This window comes from Podarcis filfolensis, assembly GCF_964270895.1.
Source record: "Podarcis filfolensis genome assembly, chromosome: 4".
Lineage (NCBI taxonomy): Eukaryota > Metazoa > Chordata > Lepidosauria > Squamata > Lacertidae > Podarcis > Podarcis filfolensis.
The window spans coordinates 91,130,007-91,150,717 of NC_139607.1; the positions used below are offsets into that span (position 1 = coordinate 91,130,007).

Genomic DNA, 20,711 nt, shown 5'->3' on the forward strand with positions numbered 1-20,711 from the left:
TGTTTTCTGCAGTCCCACGCTTGCTAAATTCCCACGTCATTTACAGTTACCGTCTGGCATGGGATTGTTGTCAGGGACTAAAGCCTGGTTCAAAAGTGCATGGAGGCAAACTGGGTTAGAAAGCAGGAAACCAGAGCCACGTCGGAGGAATATATCCAGGATTCAAGAAATGGCATTTTCCCAAGTCAGACCATTGAGTCCATCAAGCTTCAGTATTGTCTGCGCTGACTGACAGCAGCTCATCAACATTTCAAGCAGAAGATATTCCCAGTCTTACCTGGAGAACTCTGAGGTTGCCATTCTGTATAGAAAGCAACTTGTGTTAGAGGCACTATGCGCCTGAGTGCTGGGAATCAAAAGTGGAGAGAGTGCTGTTGTGCTCAGGGGTTGTGGGTTTCTCACAGGCATCTGATTGGCCACTGTGGGTTTCTGTTGGATTTCTTCAACATCCCTCCAAGAAAATAAACAAGAGCCCTGCTGGAGGGCAACCAAGATGATCTGGGAGCCAAGCCTTATGAGGTACGCTTGAGGGAGTTGGGTATGTTTAGCTTGGAAAAGAGGAGACTAAGAGGAGATATGGTAAAGGGTAAAGGGACCCCTGACCATTAGGTCCAGTCGTGGCTGACTCTGGAGTTGCAGCGCTCATCTCGCTTTATTGGCCGAGGGAGCCGGCATACAGCTTCCGGGTCATGTGGCCAGCATGACTAAGCCACTTCTGGCGAACCAGAGCAGCGCACGGAAACGCCGTTTACCTTCCCGCTGGAGCGGTGCCTATTTATCTACTTGCACTTTGACGTCCTTTCGAACTGCTAGGTTGGCAGGAGCAGGGACCGAGCAACGGGAGCTCACCCCGTCGCGGGGATTTGAACCGCCAACCTTCTGATCAGCAAGCCCTAGGGGCTCTGTGGTTTAACCCACAGCGCCACCCGCATCCCTAGGATATATGATAGCCATCTTCAAATATCTCAAGGACTGTCACATGGAAGATGGAGTAAGTTTGATTTTTTTCCAGTTCTAGAGGGTAGGACTCAAACCAATGGAATCAAGTTACAAAAAAGGAGATTCCAACTAAACATCAGGAAGAACTTTCTGACAGTAAGAGCTGTTTGACTGTGGAACGGTCTCCCTCAAGAGGTTGTAGACCTCTCCTTCCTTGGAGGTTTTAAACCAGAGGTTGGATGGCCATTTGTCATGGATGCTTTAGCTGAGATTCCTGCATTGCAAGGGGGTTGGACTATGTGACTATGATTCTATGGATCTGGCAAGCCCATCTAGCTTCAACATAGTATCTTCATCGTGGCCAGCTAGATGCCTATGGGAAGCCCACAAGCAGCAGCTGAGCACAACAGCTCTCTCCTCACTTGCAATTTCCACTTGCGATATTCATAGAATCATAGAATTGCAGAGTTGGAAAGGACATCAAGGGTCATCCAGTCCAACCCCGTGCAATGCAGGAATATTTTCAAGGGCATACTGCCTGAGACAGTGCAGGTGTGGTACGTAGCTGCCGTGACAAGTATCCAGTGGCGTAGCGTGGGTTGTCAGCACCCGGGGCAAGGCAAGTAATTTGCGCCCCCTAACCCGTGGATTTGCGCCCCCTAACCCATGGATTTGCCCTAACCCCAGATGTTGCGCCCGGTGCGGCCGGCCCCCCCTGCACCCCCCACGCTACGCCACTGCAAGTATCCGATAATGTCCATGGGTTTCTCTAAACCCCATTTATTTATTTAGAGCATTTGTACCCAGTTCAGCCAGCAAGACTCCCAAAAGGGCTTAAGGGGCAATCAAAGCAAGACAGACCCTCCCCACGGACTTACAATCTTAAAAGAAACACAGCATGCGAGGGGAAAGGCACAGGGAGAGAAGAGGAAAATCAGGCACCAGTTTCTGAACAGTTGTTCCTATAATGACCAGTTGGCACAATTCAGGAGCTCCTAATGGATCTGGGCCCCAGCCAAGCCAAAGGCTTTTAAAGCCATCCAGGTTTGAGCAATGCTTTGGAACTTTGGTTTTAGTGCCAGAATAGTGTTGGGAGCCTCCTGAAAACCATCGCGTTCCCACATCCCGGCAGTGGATAAATGCTAAAAGCAAGATGGGGTGAGATGGAAAGCAACAACTCCCTAAATTAGGATTTCAAGTTTTAAACCGTGGATTACTCAGTCAAAGCTGTGAGTTAACGAGCTGCCAGGGCTCAGCTTCAATTGGGGGTGATGTGAGTTGAGTTACTTTTAGAGTCTTACCCTGTCCTGATTCTTTTGTGTTGCTGTAATACTGTAAAAGTAAGTGGATTTCCCAACCAGCTCATTTGGTATATTAAATTATAAGTCATCTCTGCACTACGTCAAAAAGGCACCTGCACTTGTGTTTTGGGTTATATGCACATTTACTTAATTTGATAGCGGTTTGAATTTCTTTAATCTAATCTGCACACTTAATTATGCTCAGTTCTTGAGTTGGCTAAGCAGCAGATGGTTAATCAGCTCAAATGCCTTTAATCAGCAGATAGCCACACCAACTTTACTTTTCTCAAAGTAATATTCGTTTCAAGTTTACAGTGACAATGGGGCTGAGAGACCCCGGAGCCAATTGAATGCATGCATCTATTACAGAGCCAATGCATATCATTCTCTTTTAATCAGGGTTTCGCTGTTACAAAGGACTTGGAGAATGTGGGGCCTGCTGTCTGCTTAACCTCATTCTGTGTCTGGCTTTCCAGCTTTGAATTGGTTTCTGCACCGAGAATGTCCCCTGACCTAACTCCTGATTAGGTGCAACGAGGAAACTTCCGATGAGCGAGGGTTGGTTCTGCAGTGTGTTTATAACGAGTCCAATGGGACACAGATGCGCGGCCGAGTTCAGCCAGCAAATCTAACCCACAAATATACACACACATGCTTTTATTTTCTCTGTGTGTACAAAGACAATAGTTTTCCTCCACCCACGCCCATGTCAGAAGCGATTACCCGTGTAGATAACTTTCTGCATAACTTTTGCAACCAAAAACGACTGGCAGACCTGGAAAAGAAGGAAGCAGTCAGTCCCCTTGGGTGACGCTCATTGCTTTAGAGTGGATAGCAACGCCTATTTATCTTCTGACCACGGCAGCAACAAAAAAAAACCCCTCAAGCCATATGGCAGAAGTTTTTTAATCCCCCAGTGAATTCTCCCTTTAATCATCTGAAATATGTTAAGAATATTTTACAGCGAATTCCTTCTGAACTGGGGAAAAATTCCTCGTGAAGTCTGTTGTTCTGTTCCTAAGTAAACACAGCTTTTATTCCTCTTCCACCCACTCCCTAAAGCAGGTAAATCTGATGAAATATCCGACAGTCTCGTAGTCTTGCATTCGCTGCCCTCTTGCCCTGATATGCCTATGTGCACGATCCCTGTTAGAATCATAGAATTGTACAGATGGAAGGGACTCTGAGCATCATCTTGTCCAGGCATAGGCAAACTCGACCCTCCAGATGTTTTGGGACTACAACTCCCATCATCCCTGACCACTGGTCCTGTTAGCTAGGGATGATGGGAGCTGTAGTCTCAAAACATCTGGAGGGCGGTGTTTGCCTATGCCTGATCTAGTCCAACCCCTTGCAATGCAGGAGTATGTAGCTGTCCCATATGGAGATCAAACCTGTGGCCTTAATAGCACTATTCTCTAGCCAACTGAGCTCAGAAGGACTCCACTGCCATGTTTGGGTGCAGTGCTAAGCCACAAGCCATGGTTAAGCAAGTTGGGCTGGACTCCTAACTCCTGCATTCTTCCAGGCATTTTAACCTGTGCATTTTTAAATTTTGAAGGGTCTTCTTCTTTCGTTGCATTTTTGTTGTGGTGCGCATGACGGTACCCAGCCCTGAAATTATAAACAGAGTGAAGAGCAGTATAAAAGATGCTTTAAGTCAAATGTTCTCAGATAGCTCTTGTGGCTTACCCAAGGAACATGATCTGCAGATCCAGCCCCAAACTAGACCCAGCTATCAGGGGGGTGGTTTAATACTGGGAAATCGCTCTAGGTTAATTGCAGCAAGGACTACAAGCTGATGGCGTTCCAGAGCAAGGAAAGGGGACTCGACAAAAAAACAAAAACAAAAAAACCCCACACACAATTCTCCTTTTGTTAACTATGTCCTGGATTCTGATTTCAGTTTTTATTTATTTTTTTGCTATGGGCTGCACCGGGCACCGAATTGTAAACTGGAGCTTGTCCCAGAGGCTGGAGGATAAGAAGAGCTAAATTACACCACTTAAAAGGAAAACAGAATTAAAGCTCTTTTAAATTGTGTTTTGCACTTCCTGTGGGTGATAAAGGCTACAGTAAATCATTTCAAAGCTTGCCAACTAGACGTATGAAAAATAAGCAAATTAAATTACTTCCTGAAGTTGCAATTGCTTCTTGTCCCTTTTTGCCCTTCAAAGGCAAAAAGGCAAAAGCAGGGCAATCCTGGACTTTCAGCCCATTTGCACCCGTGCTTTTCATGCCCTTTGCAGATTTCCTATCCACCTATTTCCTTATTTATGAGGGGGGGGGGGTTTCCATCTGGTCTGCAACTGGAGTCAGTTTTTGTTTAGATTTTAAGGGTGTTTAAAAGCAGACTGAGACAGGCATCACTTCCCATGACATACCCACATTATTTCCTTTGTCTCATTCCTGCTGGTGAGGGGCTGCCAGCTCTGCAGGCAAGCGGTGGCATAACTGGGCTCCTGAGCCCCACAGGGGTGCTGAAGAAAGAATGTAGTTGGTCAAGGGAGCCGTGGACCCCAAATAATAATAATAATAATAATTTATTATTTATACCCTGCCCATCTGGCTGGGTTTCCCCAGCCACTCTGGGCGGCTTCCAACAAAACACTAAAATGCAATAATCTATTAAACATTAAAAGCTTCCCTAAACCGGGCTGCCTTTAGATGTCTTCTAAAAGTTTGGTAGTTATATTTCTCTTTGACATCTGGTGGGAGGGCGTTCCACAGGGCGGGTGCCACTACCGAGAAGGCCCTCTGCCTGGTTCCCTATAACTTGGCTTCTCTCAGCGAGGGAACCTCCAGAAGGCCCTCGGCGCTGGACCTCAGTGTCCGGGCAGAACGATGGAGGTGGAGACGGTCCTCCAGGTATATTGGACCGAGGCCGTTTAGGGCTTTAAAGGTCAGCACCAACACTTTGAATTGTGCTCAGAAACGTACTGGGAGCCAGTGTAGGTCTTTCAAGACCGGTTTTATATGGTCTCGGCGGCTGCTCCCAGTCACCTGTCTAGCTGCCGCGTTCTGGATTAGTTGTAGTTTCCGGGGCACCTTCAAAGGTAGCCCCACATAGAGCGCATTGCAGTAGTCCAAGCGGGAGATAACCAGAGCATGCACCACTCTGGTGAGACAGTGCACAGGCAGGTAGGGTCTCAGCCTGCATACCAGATGGAGCTGGTAAACAGCTGCCCTGGACACAGAATTGACCTGCGCCTCCATGGACAGCTGCGAGTCCAGAATGACTCCCAGGCTGCACACCTGGTCCTTCAGGGGCACAGTTATCCCATTCAGGACCAGGGAATCCCCCACACCTGCCCGCCTCCTGTCCCCCCAAAACAGTACTTCTGTCTTGTCAGGATTCAACCTCAATCTGTTAGCCACCAAAAGGTTGAAAACCTCTGCCTTGGGCTAACCACTCAGCACATGTGCTAAGTTTCCTCATGGGGGGAGTAGCTCAAGCCCCTTAGTGATTTAGGTTGACCTTGTCTGCACATTTTCCTGCTATACCATTCGTTTCACTGCTTTGCTTGTGAGTCAGGTAGAATTCTCTCATTCTTTATTTTTAAGGGCCAGACATGCTGCTACTCATCAGTATGCTCACTCACCATCTTATTAAATGAAAAGAAATGTTAAGGCAGTTGCAAAGCCTCCAAGGGGGTTGGTGGCAGTGGCGAGTTCTCTCAGTGACGTCACAGGCACTAGCCCATCAGTGCCATACTCAGTTCCCACCCACACCCCCCTTACAAACATGCCGCGTCAGTCTTTCAGAGAGGACAAAATTGCTCTGAAAGCGGCAAAGGCGCTTCTAGAACGGCCTCACTGCTGTGCAAATGTGATGTCCGCCTTCATTCACCCTGTGGAATACAATCTCTTGCACAGTCGTATCAAATGCTGCTTTTTTTAACAGCAGGCTTCTCTCTTTGCTCACAGGCCATCGTGGTGACAGATGGAGAGAGGATTCTGGGTCTGGGGGATCTGGGAAGCTACGGCATGGGAATCCCTGTCGGGAAACTCGCTCTCTACACGGCTTGTGGGGGCGTCCATCCCCAACATTGCCTTCCTGTCCTTTTGGATGTCGGCACAGACAACGAGGTGAGTTTGACTTGCTCATTTTCATTGACCATTAGGTCCAGTTGTGACCAACTCTGGAGTTGCGGTGCTCATCTCGCTTTATTGGCCGAGGGAGCCTGCGTACAGCTTCCGAGTCATGTGGCCAGCATGACTAAGCCGCTTCTGGCAAACCAGAGCAGCGCACGGAAACACTGTTTACCTTCCCGGCGGAGTGGTACCTATTTATCTACTTGCACTTTGACATGCTTTCGAACTGCTAGGTTGGCAGGAGCTGGGACCGAGCAATGGGAGCTCACCCCATCACGGGGATTCGAACTGCCGACCTTCTTATTGGCAAGTCCTAGGCTCTGTGGTTTAACCCACAGCGCCACCCGCATCCCTACTTACCGCTCCCTTATTTACCGCACCCCATCTTACTTCTGCCCAATTTTGTTGGCAAAGGGGTTTAATAATGTGCATTGTGACACATGTGAGTACTTTAGAATATTAGATTTTGGATGCAGAAATCCAGGACAGTCCCTGAGATACTTTGGGTTTGGATGGTTGTCTGAATGCGCACACAGGCACAAAGCGACTATTGTAGCACACTTTCCAGCTCTTGCGGAACCTCTTGGAATCTAAAACATTGCAGCAGGTATTGTGAGCCCAAGATAAATGCTGGATGCTCTCCCATCCAGCTGGCCGAAAACTCAAAACAGCTTTCCAGCCAGCAGGAGTTGAAGAGGTCCGCTCCATCTTTCAGCGCGATAATGGGGAGTTTAAAAGATCCTTGGCTGCCCAGGCCTGATACAGCCTTTACTCTTCCTGAAACCAACACATCCCTACGGCTGCTTGGAAGAGATTATATTTCAGCAAACGAAGAACCCCCCCGCGGGTGGCTGGAGGCTAATTAATTTCAGCGGTTTGTCAGATCACACTCTCTAATTCTTGCGATAATAATATGAGAGGGTTGCATCTGTTAGCAGTTTTCTGCTTTGCGACTCCAGCAGTTTTAGCTTGTGCCAGAAAGGACATCTGCAAAGAGGGGTTTTTTGGGGGGGATTGCCCCCTCTTCTTCTTTTAGCCAGTAAATACCTCGCGGCTTTTTGATGTGTCCAAGTTTAGTCAACAAAATGCTCTTTTTAAAAATAAAGCTTGCTCTCGCTCTCTTTTTCATTTGACAGCTTACCACACAGGTTGATAATGTGGTGCCCATGGGTTTGGATATGCCCACAAGTGGCCTTTGCTGGGGGCTGAGGCCTCACCCCACCCTCCGAATTAGGGGAGCAGGAAGCCATCGCTAATAGCCAATAGGGGGCTGTTTTCAAGGCTAATTTCAGGTGGAGTTACAACTGGGAAGGGGGTAGCCTCCATGAACATCTCCCTTGTTCTCTTAGACTGGCAATGGCGCCCACCTGAGAGGTGCCAGAGCTGAGCTCAGGCTGCAAAAAAGGCCCTGATTCTATCCAGAAAAACCTGGGTTTGGCCTTGATAGTGGTACCTTTTCTTTTATTTATATATATATTCCCTGTTTTTCTAGCAGCAAGAGACAGCTGGCTCTTCCTTTAACCTAGTGCCCTTTGTCTGCGCAGAAAACACTGCTATAAAACGTTGCCTTTTTCCTCTGCGGAGTTCATTATGGCACAGAGGAACTTGAGTCACGACTCAGGGAATCCCCTTTTACGCTTCCTGGCGATAGAGCACAGCTGTGTGCCTGCAGCTTTGGAAAACAACGGCAACAATGAGGTGGGAGCGCCTGCAGGCCAGCCGTCCGTGGAGCAACGGGGAAGTCACGGGACAATGGGGGTCTGTTGTTGGGATGCCCCCCGCATCCCTTGCCTTTGATACGGCTACCGAGTCTTCACAGGGTACAAACGGCATCCCGTTCCACTTAGTCACCGAGGCCAGTTAGTCATCACACCTGCTTCTGTTTCCTTCGCTTTGAGCCAGGATCCTGTTTCCCACCAGGCTAAAAGCCGAGGCAGGCCTTCCTGTGAGTCATCGGCTGCGCTGGACGTTCCAGTTTCGAGCAAGCATGGTGGCCGGGATGGAAAATCATTTGGGAAAACAACAATGTGGTCCTTCAGCTTTGCAGGCCTTGACCTTGCCACTGGCCTGTTGGGAACCTCGTATAAAGTAAGACACAAGAACAACCCCGCTGGATCAGTTCAAAGGCCCATCTAGCCCAGATGTCTAAGGGAAGCCCCAAAGCAGGACCTGAGTGCGAATCTTTCCGCTTGAGATTCCCAGCAACTGGCAAAACATTCTGAGCTTCCTCTCTAACCTTTCTCCAAAGGGAAGTTGCTCCATCCCCTTTATCAGTCTGGTTGAGTTTTCCTGAACCTTTTCCATCTCTATACAATATTCCTTTCAAAGGGAAGTGACACGGTATTCTAAATGCGACTGCACCATATTTTTTTGGAGAACAGCATTATCAATCAATCAGTCAATCAAATCTTTATTACGGTCATAGACCAGCATAAGTACGGTGGGGTACAATAAGAATCGTTTTGGAACTCTAAAAAAGTATTAAAACAGAAGGTATCTCTAAAAGACTATAAGAATCTAAAAGAAGGGTTAGGAACATTAAACGGATATGGAAGAGCATAAAAGATTAGTATGTAAAAGACTACAACTATCAGTTTAGAGAGCACTCTGATGTGAGCGTTCATTAGTTTGTGGCACAGGTCACCATCTGATGAATTTGGAACACTTCTGTGCAGAATCTGGCAACACTGTGTGTTGGCGCAAGATTGGTATCTGACCACAGCAGGGAGGTATATAATTGTCCTGTGTGCCCTGGGTATTTATGGAGTAGTGGGGAAATAAGGCTAATACAAATGTCTCTATAGTATAGGCACTGGAGAAGCACACGCTCTGTTGTTTCCATTTGTCCAGAGTCACAGGTGCATTGTATCTCCAAATAAGCAGTCTTCCTGTATCGACCTTCAAAACGGCATTAATGATCGCTGCAGTTTTAAGTTCCAAACAGCCCCATCCCATTGCTATGCTAGAACGCAGTGACAAAGATAGACCTCACACTGCAAAATATATCTGCATTTGCTTTATCCCCTCGGGGGGGTGGTTTAATTGCACAGAAACCATACAGCCTGCAGAGCTGGGTCTTATTTAGGGTTAACTGCCTGAAATGGGGGTAACGATCAGGCATCCTGCTGAATGGATTGAATATCAGTTTCTACCTTGCTGGGCCAAAAAGCAGCAGGCAGACAGACATTGTTGTTTTTTCTCTCTCACTCCGTTTCAGGCCCTTCTGAACGATCCGCTTTACATTGGCCTGAAGCACAAGAGAGTTCGTGGGAAACAGTACGACAGCCTGATTGATGAGTTTATGCAAGCAGTTGCTAACAAGTGAGTGGGATTTCGAGTGCGCGTGTTTCCTCCCATTAGCTGCTTGGCTTTAAGAGAGGTTAAAACTAGCCACGCAAACAGTCTGTTTCAAGGCAGGGCTTGGGCAGAGGGGAGCCATTAAATATGTGCCCCTACGGGTGGTCTGAGAATGACCCTTTGTGCTCGAGTCAAGGTTATTTATGTCCACAGAAATCTGATGGAAGAGAGACTTGTTTATCTGGAACAATTTCCTGCTGTCATCGTAGGCCCCTCAAGAAGGGACAGATGTCAACGAGGCCCAGTTATCAGCAGGGTGGTTATAAATGTATTTCTTTATTTCTTTTTTTAAAAAAGGCACCCAGGATTCTTTGAGGTTCAAAGAATGGTGGTATACAGTGGTACCTCTGGTTAATTCGTTCTGGAGGTCCTTTCTTAACCTGAAACTGTTCTTAACCTGAGGTACCACTTTAGCTAATGGGGCTTCCCGCTGCCGCTGCGCAATTTCTGTTCTCATCCTGAAGCAAAGTTCTTAACCCGAGGTACTATTTCTGGGTTAGTGGAGTCTGTAACCTGAAGCGTCTGTAACCTGAGGTACCACTGTACTTTTAAATGTCTACTTCCGATGCATACCCTCCAACACCCCTCTGATAAAAATTGGGACGCTGGTTTTTTGGTCCCGAGCTATTGTGGGAGGTAGTGCATGAGACCAAAAATACGAGCATCTTTTAGTCCGGCGCTCTGGCATGAGCCAGCTGGACTGAAAAATGAATTGGGACAGTATGCAGATGGGGCTTGAGTGGTAGGGGAAATTATATAACCCCTGTGCTTATTTTAGCAGATTAGAATATTGCACTTTGCATAGCTGTGCAAATTCAGATAAAGAGGGACATTGGCAGCTGCCTTATACCACACCAGGCGACTGGTCCACTTAACTCAACAGTGTCTACACTGACTGGCAGCAGTTCACCAGGACTTCAGACAGCTCTATTTGGAGATGCCATTGGGATCTTTAGTGTACAAAGCATGTTCTCTACCACTGAGCTGTGGCCCTTCCCTGTAAACATATCAGCAGAAATTTGATAAATAAACCTAAGCATACATTGGTGGGAGAGATTGAAAAGAGAGTGGTGGTGATTGGGGTCTCCCAGGCGCTCTGTCCTTTCTCCATACTGGTTCCATCAGTGGTTTAGCAGGCCCAGTGGCGTAGCGTGGGGGGGTGCAGGGGGGCCGGCCGCACCGGGCGCAACATCGGGGGGGGCACGCTTGCACTCGCAGCTCTCTGCCCCTACCTGGCTCACTCAGGGTTAGGGGGCGCAAATTACTTGCCTTGCCCCGGGTGCTGACAACCCACGCTACGCCACTGAGCAGGCCCTTTGAACGTGGATCTTTAAAGTGGAGCACAATCGTAAGCATTTAGATTCCTGTGAGAACCAGGGAGCTGCTTCCATTGGGAATCTCTCCTACCAGCTCAGAGAAACAGGGAGTTTAATGGTACACAGGAGAGGAAACTTAAGTGAAGAGTCACTGCTCTAATGTGAACGTTGCAATTCATTAGTAACATCCAGCAGCTGTTCTGATCTTCCAAGATTCCTGGAGGCGCCTGTAATTAGCCACTTGGTGATGGTGCCTCAGGCATGTAGCTATTTTTCAAACATGAGCAATTAATAGATTTTGGAATAGCGATGCAAAACAGAGTTGTTAGGTTGATCTGCAAGCTGTTCCCCTATAGCAGATCAGCTGGTTGGTGGTGCTTGCAAATCCACTTATGGGGCAGCTGTGGCTTTACCTGCCCCACACCTGACATCGTAAGGCAGGTGGGTGCGGCTTCACATGGCCAGTGCGCCCTCAGTTTGGGAGGCTTGGCCCTCCTGAATAGGCTCATGAGCTAGCAGTTTCCCGTAAACGACATGGGACCCAAATATCTTAAGAGTTACCTTCCTCCATAATGAATTGCGGGGGGTTGGACTAGATGACCCTTGGGTCCCTTCCAGTTCTAAGATTCTATGAATCTGCCTGACCCTTGTGATCATCCATTGAGATCCTCTTCCATGTTCCCTTAGCCATCTGCAGTACAGCTTGTGAGCACAGGAGACATAGCCCTTTTTTTGGTGGTGCTAAAACAGTTCCAATGCCCTGTGAAGAGACTGGGAAGATAATTAAGCAAGGATTAAAATGATTTTTAGTTAAATCACCTGCCTTTTAATAATCAGTTAAGTATACATACATTTGCATATTTATCGAAACGCTTCAATTTGATAAACAAAAACTACCACTGTTTAAAAGAAGGAACATCTTCAACATTTTCTTCTCCTTCAGTGCTAACCTAGATCCAAACTGTGTTTAAAAAAATTAAAAGTGTTTCCTTATCTTACAGCATCACCGGTTTTATTTTTCTCCCTCCACAATTAAATTGGTTTCCAATTAAGAAATTAAAGTTTTGTTTGATGCACCTGCCAATTAAACGGCAAGCTTATAATCTCTGCGAGGTTCTCTTTCTCACCATTCCAGCAGAAAGGGCAAGAGGCAGAAATTCCAGGGGCAGATTGGGGGGGGATGGCCAAGCTGGCACTCCTGGGGAGTAATCCAATTCAATTCACGTTTGCAGGTGAACCTATCTAATTTTGCACTTTCAGAAATGATGTGTGTGAACAGCCATCCTTCGAAATTCACACTTCTCTGAATTTTCCAATGCACTTCTTGAGTTAAGTCACTTGTAGCAAAATGCGCACACACAGAGAGAGAGAGAGAGAGAGAGAGAGAGAATAAAAAAGCATATATCAATGAAAAAAGCATTCAAAGAATTATATTACTGGACATTGCACTCAAAATATGTCAGGAGAAATTCACACTAAGATTCCAACGAGTTTTCATGAGGGCTTCAAGGGGGCGATCGCAAGTCGATGTAGAAATGTGGAGAAGGATGGAAAAATGAGGAACTAGAGAGGAAATGAAATTGACAGATCCACCAATCCCCAGCTGCCTCTAGAGAAATTTAACCTGACACCAAAATTCACCGGTGAAACACTTAAAGCAAATATGACCTCATGCTGATTTCTCTTGACCTCATTTGAGGCCTATCCACACTGAGCTGGAAGTAAGTCCCACTGAACAGAATGGGACTTACTTCTGAGTAGGCATGCAAAGGATTGCACCGGCTAAGCTGAAAAACCCTGTGCAGACTTGCAGGCTCCACTGAACTCGGTGGCATTTGTTTCCAAGTGAAGAACGTGTAGGATGGAACTTCCCATATCCTCCTCCCCTTTGCCTCTTCCCTCTCTGCAATACTGTGCCGTAGCTGTGTCAGTCGTCAGTCTCCAGGTATCGGGGAAATCCTGGATTCTGGTCCAGCCTCAAACCTCCTGCTTTGTGTTGGCATGATGGGTGTCTGAGCGAGAGGCTCAGATGCGCTCCCACACTCTCAGGAGCGCTGTTGCTGAAGTCTCATTAAACTGTCAACAGCCTTCTCCTATTTCCTTTCACGCTGCACACCCATTTTGCCAGGCTGACTGCGAAAAGGAGACGCTCGCTCCCTTTCATCAGCCCTCCTCCCCTGTTTTGACAGCAGGCCGCAAATCCCGAGAAGGCAGACACTCGGGGCAATTTTGCTGGAGGAGGAGGAGGAGAGAACAGCAGGAAACATTGTTGAGAGATGCTTCGTTCAGCCAGTATCCCTGACCCAAAGCTCCTAGGGATGGGGGACCCATGACGTTCCCCACCCCAGATGTTGTGGCATTCCCCATCATCTCTGACCATTGGCCATACTGGTAGGGAGCTGTTATTATTTTTGCCCTTCACCCCAGGGCAGGTTTCAGCATTATAATGCAATATTAAAAACTATTTAAAGCAACTTGCTGGCACCAAGGTTGGTCCGAAAAATATCCACTTTGAGTGCCAAAAGACAGAGCAAAGAGGTGCATCTTCATCATTGGCCAGAAGGTCCCAGGTGCAACTCTATGGAGAGAGAATTTCACAAATTTAAGGGCTGCTGCAGAGAGAGCGCCCTCTTCTGGTCCACCACCAACACTCCTAAGCTTCTAAGGGAGAAGGAACTACCAAGAAGGCCCCCTTTGCTGATCTTAGAACCCGAGGTGGGTCTGTAGAGATAGAAGTGGCCTTTCAAGTATTTGGGACCTGAGTCATTGAGTTGGAATCCAACAGCATCTCGAGGGCGGTAGAAGGCTTCAATCGCCTTTAGCTGACAAATTTGAGTTGCACAATTAAAGTAGATTTTGAGCTCCTGCACAACAAACCTGCTTCCTCCCGGAGTCCTTTCTGCAGCCAGGAAAGTGACAGGCGAAATTCATCATCGAGAAGTGTGGGATAACAAGTACTTGACACCCAACATTGTCTAACCTCCCCACAAAAAAATCAGGACAGATGCTCGCTAAATAGCCAGCAGGCAAATCACAATGGATTCTGAATGCACAGGCCATCTGAAAGCACTCACGAGAAGTGGGTTGGTGCGGTACGCCTGGGAATTTTCCGCCAAGTATTCATTTGTTTGCAGAGCCCTGCTGAGAGGCTGTGCCCTTTGCTCCAGCTGAGTGCCGATTCCTGATACGTGGTGACGTGGTAAAGCTCAAGGGCGGGCAGAGTACCTGTTCTTGCTAACAGGATTGTGAGGCCAAAGGCAACCAGCTTTATTAAACGCGAACCCTGGAATTTGGGGCCTTCTCCGAACTGATGCCAAAGTTTTGTACTCGTTTTGTACCACAAGCCCTGTGTTCTGTACCCCCCAAAAAAAAACCACACGAGCAATTGATACATCAAACTAGGATTTACTATCCGTTTGGAAGGGTTTGCATTTAATAAAGCTTATGCAACCTCCAAATTCCGCCCCCCAAGAGATTTCTTAATATTTTTATATTGCATTGATTTTCTTATCCCTTTCTGTTTATTCTGCCAGTTGCGCTACCTCTCATATGAGTAGCCTTGGGCGACCTGGAATAGAAAGAAGGGATATGAAAACGGGTTTTAAGAAATACCGAAAATTGTTACACTTTTTCAGTCTTGGGTGCCCACTGTCAGATCCAGCCACTTTAAGCGGGGACTCTCTAGTCGACCTGTTTACTGAGTATTCACCTTGATTTGCATGTCGCAAGGCTTGCATGGGGGTTTATAATATTTTCTATCCACGTACCTATTTCCTACAATAAGCTACTTCGTTGTTTTCCTTACCTACAAACATCTCCCAGTGCAAACATCTCCAGGGAGAAGTCTGCTCTCTAACCAAAATTCAGTCCCTTAATCCTGCCTTCCTCTGCAACCCGGGAGGGTTCCAAGAGGTAATTGGGACCAATTATTCCAAGACTCTGCTTCTGCGCTTATGCCTCCATCCATGCCACCCTTTCCCAGCTGTGAGAAAACATTGAGTCATGTGAACTTTCCCTTGCAGTTTGCAGTCCAGCAGTAACTGGACTTCATGTGATGTTAGCGCACGTTTTCATAGACCGATTTCTTCAGCCCGATGAGTCTGAGGTGACCTTTCGTTTTCCTAATCGTGCAGTTTTCGCCCTTTCTGATTTTTGCATCATCCGCTAACCAAGAATGCATACTATTTCCCCACTGCAAGCACTCCATGCTTGTCGTGTTACTCATTCTCTCTGCTAAACCCATCAGGGCAAACCCTGGGCTGGCCATCTTCTTTTACTAGCTCAAGGGAAGAGAGCCTAAACTTGGGGGAAGCTTCTTTCCCTTTCTCCAAGTGAGTATTTCGGCAGGAATTTTGACGCTGAACACTCTCTCTCGTAAACGTCAGGGTCCGCGTTGCGAAGAGTTTGTGAGGGCAGAGCCTGTAAGTGGGTCATCCGTGTGAAACTTGCAAGAAGCTGCCAGAAGGCCAATATTTCTTTTTAAGCATTCATGGTTTTAGTTCTGCTTTGGAAGCTTCCATGTAGCACAACATTGTTTTCTTCCGGATGAGCCAGCAGTTTCAGAGATTGACCCACAGGACTCAGGCCAGGGCACTGTTCACGGGTGCCCTGGGTCTTTTAAAGTGGGTATGGGGTGGGTCTCCTCAGGTCCTACTTGTGGGTTTTCCTTTGGCATCTTTATTGAAGAAGAAGAAGAAGAGTTTGGATTTGATATCCCGCCTTTCACTCCCTTTAAGGAGTCTCAAAGCGGCTAACATTCTCCTTTCCCTTCCTCCCCCACAACAAACACTCTGTGAGGTGAGTGGGGCTGAGAGACTTCAGAGAAGTGTGACTGGCCCAAGGTCACCCAGCAGCTGCATGTGGAGGAGCGGAGACATGAACCCGGTTTCCCAGATTACGAGACTACCGCTCTTAACCACTACACCACGCTGGCTCTCAATGCAACACATTGGCTTCTGTGTTGCATTAGATGGACCTTTGAGCCGATCCGGAAGAGGTCTTCTGCATTCCTGTGGCTCTCTCCTCCTCCTCCTCTCCACCTCTTCCTTAAAAGAAAACAAGATGCTGGCGCCCATTTTGTGGTCCACTTTGGGATAAGGATACGGCCTCTTGCGGGTCACATGCTTCCAGCTGAGAACCAATCATTTCAGCAAGGTTCTGTGGGACAGCAGATCAAAAATAGCATACCCCCCTATCACGGCTGGATTTAGGTTTGATGAGGCCCTAAGCTACTGAAGGTAATGGGGCCATTTATATGTCCAGCTGTCCTTTGTCAACCGCAAATTGTTGCTGTTTTTTGTGTTGAATATATGCTACATGGTAATTTATGAACCTAATAGGTATCTAAAGCCATTTGCACATGTTACTGTGCAACCAGTCCATGCTGAATGTAGGCACCCTATATATAATGGTAAAGGGACCCCTGACCGTTAGGTCCAGTCGCGGACGACTCTGGGGTTGCGGCGCTCATCTTGCTTTATTGGCTGAGGGAGCCAGCATACAGCTTCCGGGTCATGTGGCCAGCATGACTAAGCCGCTTCTGGCGAACCAGAGCAGCGCACGGAAACGCCGTTTACCTTCCAGCCGGAGCGGTACCTATTTATCTACTTGCACTTTGATGTGCTTTCGAACTGCTAGGTTGGCAGGAATAGAAATGAGCAAATCAGTGATATTTTAGGGAGCAGGCTGGCAGGCGGGGCCCATGACTTACGTCATAGGCTGACTCCAGAGCACGGCACCAAAAAAACAGAAGGAAAACTTACCTTGACCCCGTACGTCACCACTCTCCTCTTCCTCCTTGAGCCACGGAACTTCCGGAAGTACGTCTTTTGGAGGAGGAGGAAACTGGTCGCGATGCTGCAGAGGTCGGGGCAACCTTCCCTGGGCCGCTCTGGACAGCACAGTGTCTCCCAATGTTGTGCAGGCTGGGGCAACCTTCCCCAGGACACTCCATTCCACGTAGCCTCTCATGAGGCTGCGGAGCAGGAGGTGGAAGACAGAAAACAGAAATAGGAGAGGGGAAGGGGGGCCAAGGAATGAGTTGCGGCAGTAAGCGGGCGGGCAAGAAAGGGTTTGGCGGCAAGGAGGGGGCAAGCGATGGGATGGGGGGTGCCCCAAATTTTCCTCCCAAAATGTTGGGGGGTGTATGAGATAGTAGCATTTAAGTGGAGATACGTTTCTATTTTTAAAAAAAGAAAGGAGCTTTTATGGTGTGCTTTACAAGTGGCCCCTGAAAAAAGGGTACCTGCCTGTAGAATGAATAGGATGAGGGGCCTTTGTAGGAGTTGAGTGCTTCCCCCCCCCCTTCAAAGGAGGGAGTTACTTGTCTGGATCAATAAAGAGAGGCCATCATTGGACCTTCCTGCTGACAGGCACTTTTTAGCACCCTTGCAGGGGAAATTGCCCACAAATATCGAGGACAAAAAAAAGGCCCCGTCTGAGAGAGGCTGACAAAGGCTGGAGTCTTTTTAAAAGCTGCAATGAATGGGGCTCTCAGTGGCCTGGCTAGAAGCGAAACATGATTTGTCTGGTTTCAGTTTCTGGTTTCAAGCCCTCGGCGTGTCCCACTTGTTCACGCCGGATTTCTCAGGGAGAGCTGTGCCAACGTTTCCTTGCAGTGCTTGAGGTCCCAAAGGCAGCTGTATTGTAATTATGATTATTCATACGCTGCAGGGTTTAGTTCTCTCTCTTTTCTTTTTTGTCACTTGGCCTGCCTCCCGACTGTCACCGTTCTTCGCGAGGGATTCAAGCGCACACCAAAGGTGTAGGTTTGCAGAGTTAAAGTGGTTTAAAGGGGCCTGGTAAAGGTAAAGGTAAAGGTACCCCTGCCCGTACGGGCCAGTCGTGACCGACTCTAGGGTTGCGCGCTCATCTCGCTCAAGAGGCCGGGAGCCGGCGCCGTCCGAAGACACTTCCAGGTCACGAAGCTGCAACTGGCGAGCCAGCACCAGTGCCGCACACGGAAACGCTGTTTACCTTCCCGCTATAAAGCGGTACCTATTTATCTACTTGCACTTAGGGGTGCTTTCGAACTGCTAGGTGGGCAGGAGCTGGGACCGAACGACGGGAGCTCACCCCGCCGTGGGGATTCGAACCGCCGACCTTACGATCAGCAAGTCCTAGGCACTGAGGTTTTACCCACAGCGCCACCTGCGTCCCTAAGGGGCCTGATACACCAGTGCAAAACACAAATCCACTTTAAAGGAGAAACTTGGCTTTCTAGAGTTTGGAAACTGAAAGGGAGGTGCTTTGGAAAGTGTAAAATGAACAAATCACTAACAGGATGACATATAAGCACCCCGCAAGCAAGCATTAAGCATTAATTGTGATTTATTTGCATTGAGGTCCTATAACCCCAGTGCAAATAAATCACAACTAATGCTTAATAAAGACCAGGTACATTCCTAACTTCCATGTAAGCTTTGTGCAAGAAAATTCATCATGAATGCTCAATAAATATGTCATTTAGAGGAGCATGTAGTCATTGAACATACTAATGACCTGCTGGCCATATGTCTATCTCTTGTTTATTCATTTACATTTGAGAAGACATTATTGATTCCTGCCCTCCTTGGAGCCCACAAGCACACAAATGCCAAACTCAAAAATTTGCCTCTTGAGTCATCTGTTTTGTGCTTCCAAAATATAGATGGCAAAGGAATTGGTTTTGAATGGGTTTTATTACACCGAATTTGATGGTTCCAAGCCAACGGAGCCTGCCTTGTGTTGGACCACATCTTAAACTGAGCACCTGTTTGACATTCAACACTAGCCCTACTCAGAGTAGACCTGTCGAAGTTAAAGGCCATGACTCATGTAGGTTCATTTCAGTGGTTCTACTCTGAGTAGGACTTCGCGGAATGCAACCTATTGTCAGGATCTTTTAATGGTTTTTTAAAAAATGTTTTAAATGGTCGACCAGCCGTGTGCAAAATTAGAATATTCTATAATGCTGCGCGAAGATGGATCTTCCATTTCTTCCTGGAAAGACTTGTGCCGACACCAGGCTCCAGCTCAGTTAATCTTGGTCTTTCTTTTGAAACCTGCAGGTATGGGATGAATTGCCTCATTCAGTTTGAAGACTTTGCCAACGCCAGTGCCTTCCGCCTTCTCAACAAATACCGCGACAGATATTGCACATTCAATGATGACATTCAAGGTAAGAGATGCAGAGCGTTCGCTGACGAGACACGGGACTTGGTACCACGCTGCGTGGGGTTTCGCATGCAGCTGCTCTCCGCTGCTGTGGAAATTGGTCAAAGGATGAGCACAGAAGCTGTGTGGCGTCTTAGACGTGGATGTGCTGAACTAGCTCATCCCAGACTTGAGGGAAAAGTCCGCAGGGGCATTCGGAAGTGTTGCTGGCAGCGGAAGACACCCAGTAGTACAACTATCTGGCAGTAAGAAGACTCATTTCTTCTTGGCTGCTACTGTGATGTCAGTAACAGATGGTAAGGTTCTGGGCGACATGGAACTACCATCAACTGGGTTTCTCTGGGGCTTGTTCAGCTTTTTGCAACGCCTCGTTGATCTTTTCCTTTTAAAGTTCTGGACAGATAAGTGTTTTGGAGCCTGTTTCCTGCTGTTGGGGGGCTGGGGGCTTTAAATATGCTTGTATTGGGCTACTGAGGAATGCAAATTCACGGCCACATTGCAGCCTTTTAGGGTCAGCTGGATTCTGGATTGCACTTCCACACATACATACATACATACATACACGTCTTATTCCTTTCACTGATGCAGTTTTCTTTCACAAACCCCACTCTCCGCTCCCCTGTGAAACTGGAAAGATAATTGGAAAATACGGTTAGTTTCTTGCATCAGTAGACCCCACTGGTAGGATTAAGGGCCCCTACAGATTTCCTTCTCATTTTGCACCCACAATTATTTGTGCTCATGCTGGTATCAAGGTGGTCACATGCAATTCCGCTTTCAGCACTGCACCCTCAAAGGTTTTGGAGGTGGGCATGCTGCAAAGCTATGGTTTCCCCAGTAGTGATGTATGGAAGTGAGAATTTGTGGTATAAAAAATTATAGCATCTCAACAGGAAGTTATATTTGGAAAAGCAGCATGTTCATATTGTTGTTGTTGTTGTTTAGTCGTTTAGTTGTGTCCGACTCTTCGTGACCCCATGGACCAGAGCACGCCAGGCACTCCTGTCTTCCACTGCCTCCCGCAGTTTGGTCAAACTCATGCTGGTAGCTTCAAGAACACTGTCCAACCATCTTGCCCTCTGTCGTCCCCTTCTCCTTGTGCCCTCCATCTTTCCCAGCATCAGGGTCTTTTCCAGGGAGTCTTCTCTTCTCATGAGGTGGCCAGAGTATTGGAGCCTCAGCTTCATGATCTGTCCTTCCAGTGAGCACTCAGGGCTGATTTCCTTCAGAATGGATAGGTTTGATCTTCTTGCAGTCCATGGGACTCTCAAGAGTCTCCTCCAGCACCAGAATTCAAAAGCATCAATTCTTCGGTGATCAGCCTTCTTTATGGTCCAGCTCTCACTTCCCTACATCACTACTGGGAAAACCATAGCTTTAACTATACGGACCTTTGTTGGCAAGGTGATGTCTCTGCTTTTTAAGATGCTGTCTACACCTGCCAAAAACAAAACAAAAAACACCAGTCTGGAAGGACCAAATATCAGCCTAGTCTCAGAGCAGTATGGCCAGAATCCAGGCTGAGAAGATGTGGGATTGTCTTGTCCCA

General features: G+C 47.5%; 1 protein-coding gene across 1 annotated transcript in view; it reads left to right on the forward strand.

The window, feature by feature from the left end:
* ME3 (malic enzyme 3) overlaps window positions 1–20,711 on the forward strand; it is an 86,783-nt gene that overhangs the window by 55,059 nt on the left and 11,013 nt on the right. The window contains exons 6-8 of the mRNA XM_083609919.1: window positions 6,168–6,329; window positions 9,553–9,656; window positions 19,057–19,166. Of these exons, the coding sequence (XP_083466045.1) occupies window positions 6,168–6,329; window positions 9,553–9,656; window positions 19,057–19,166 (376 nt within the window). The remainder of the gene's footprint in view (window positions 1–6,167; window positions 6,330–9,552; window positions 9,657–19,056; window positions 19,167–20,711) is intronic.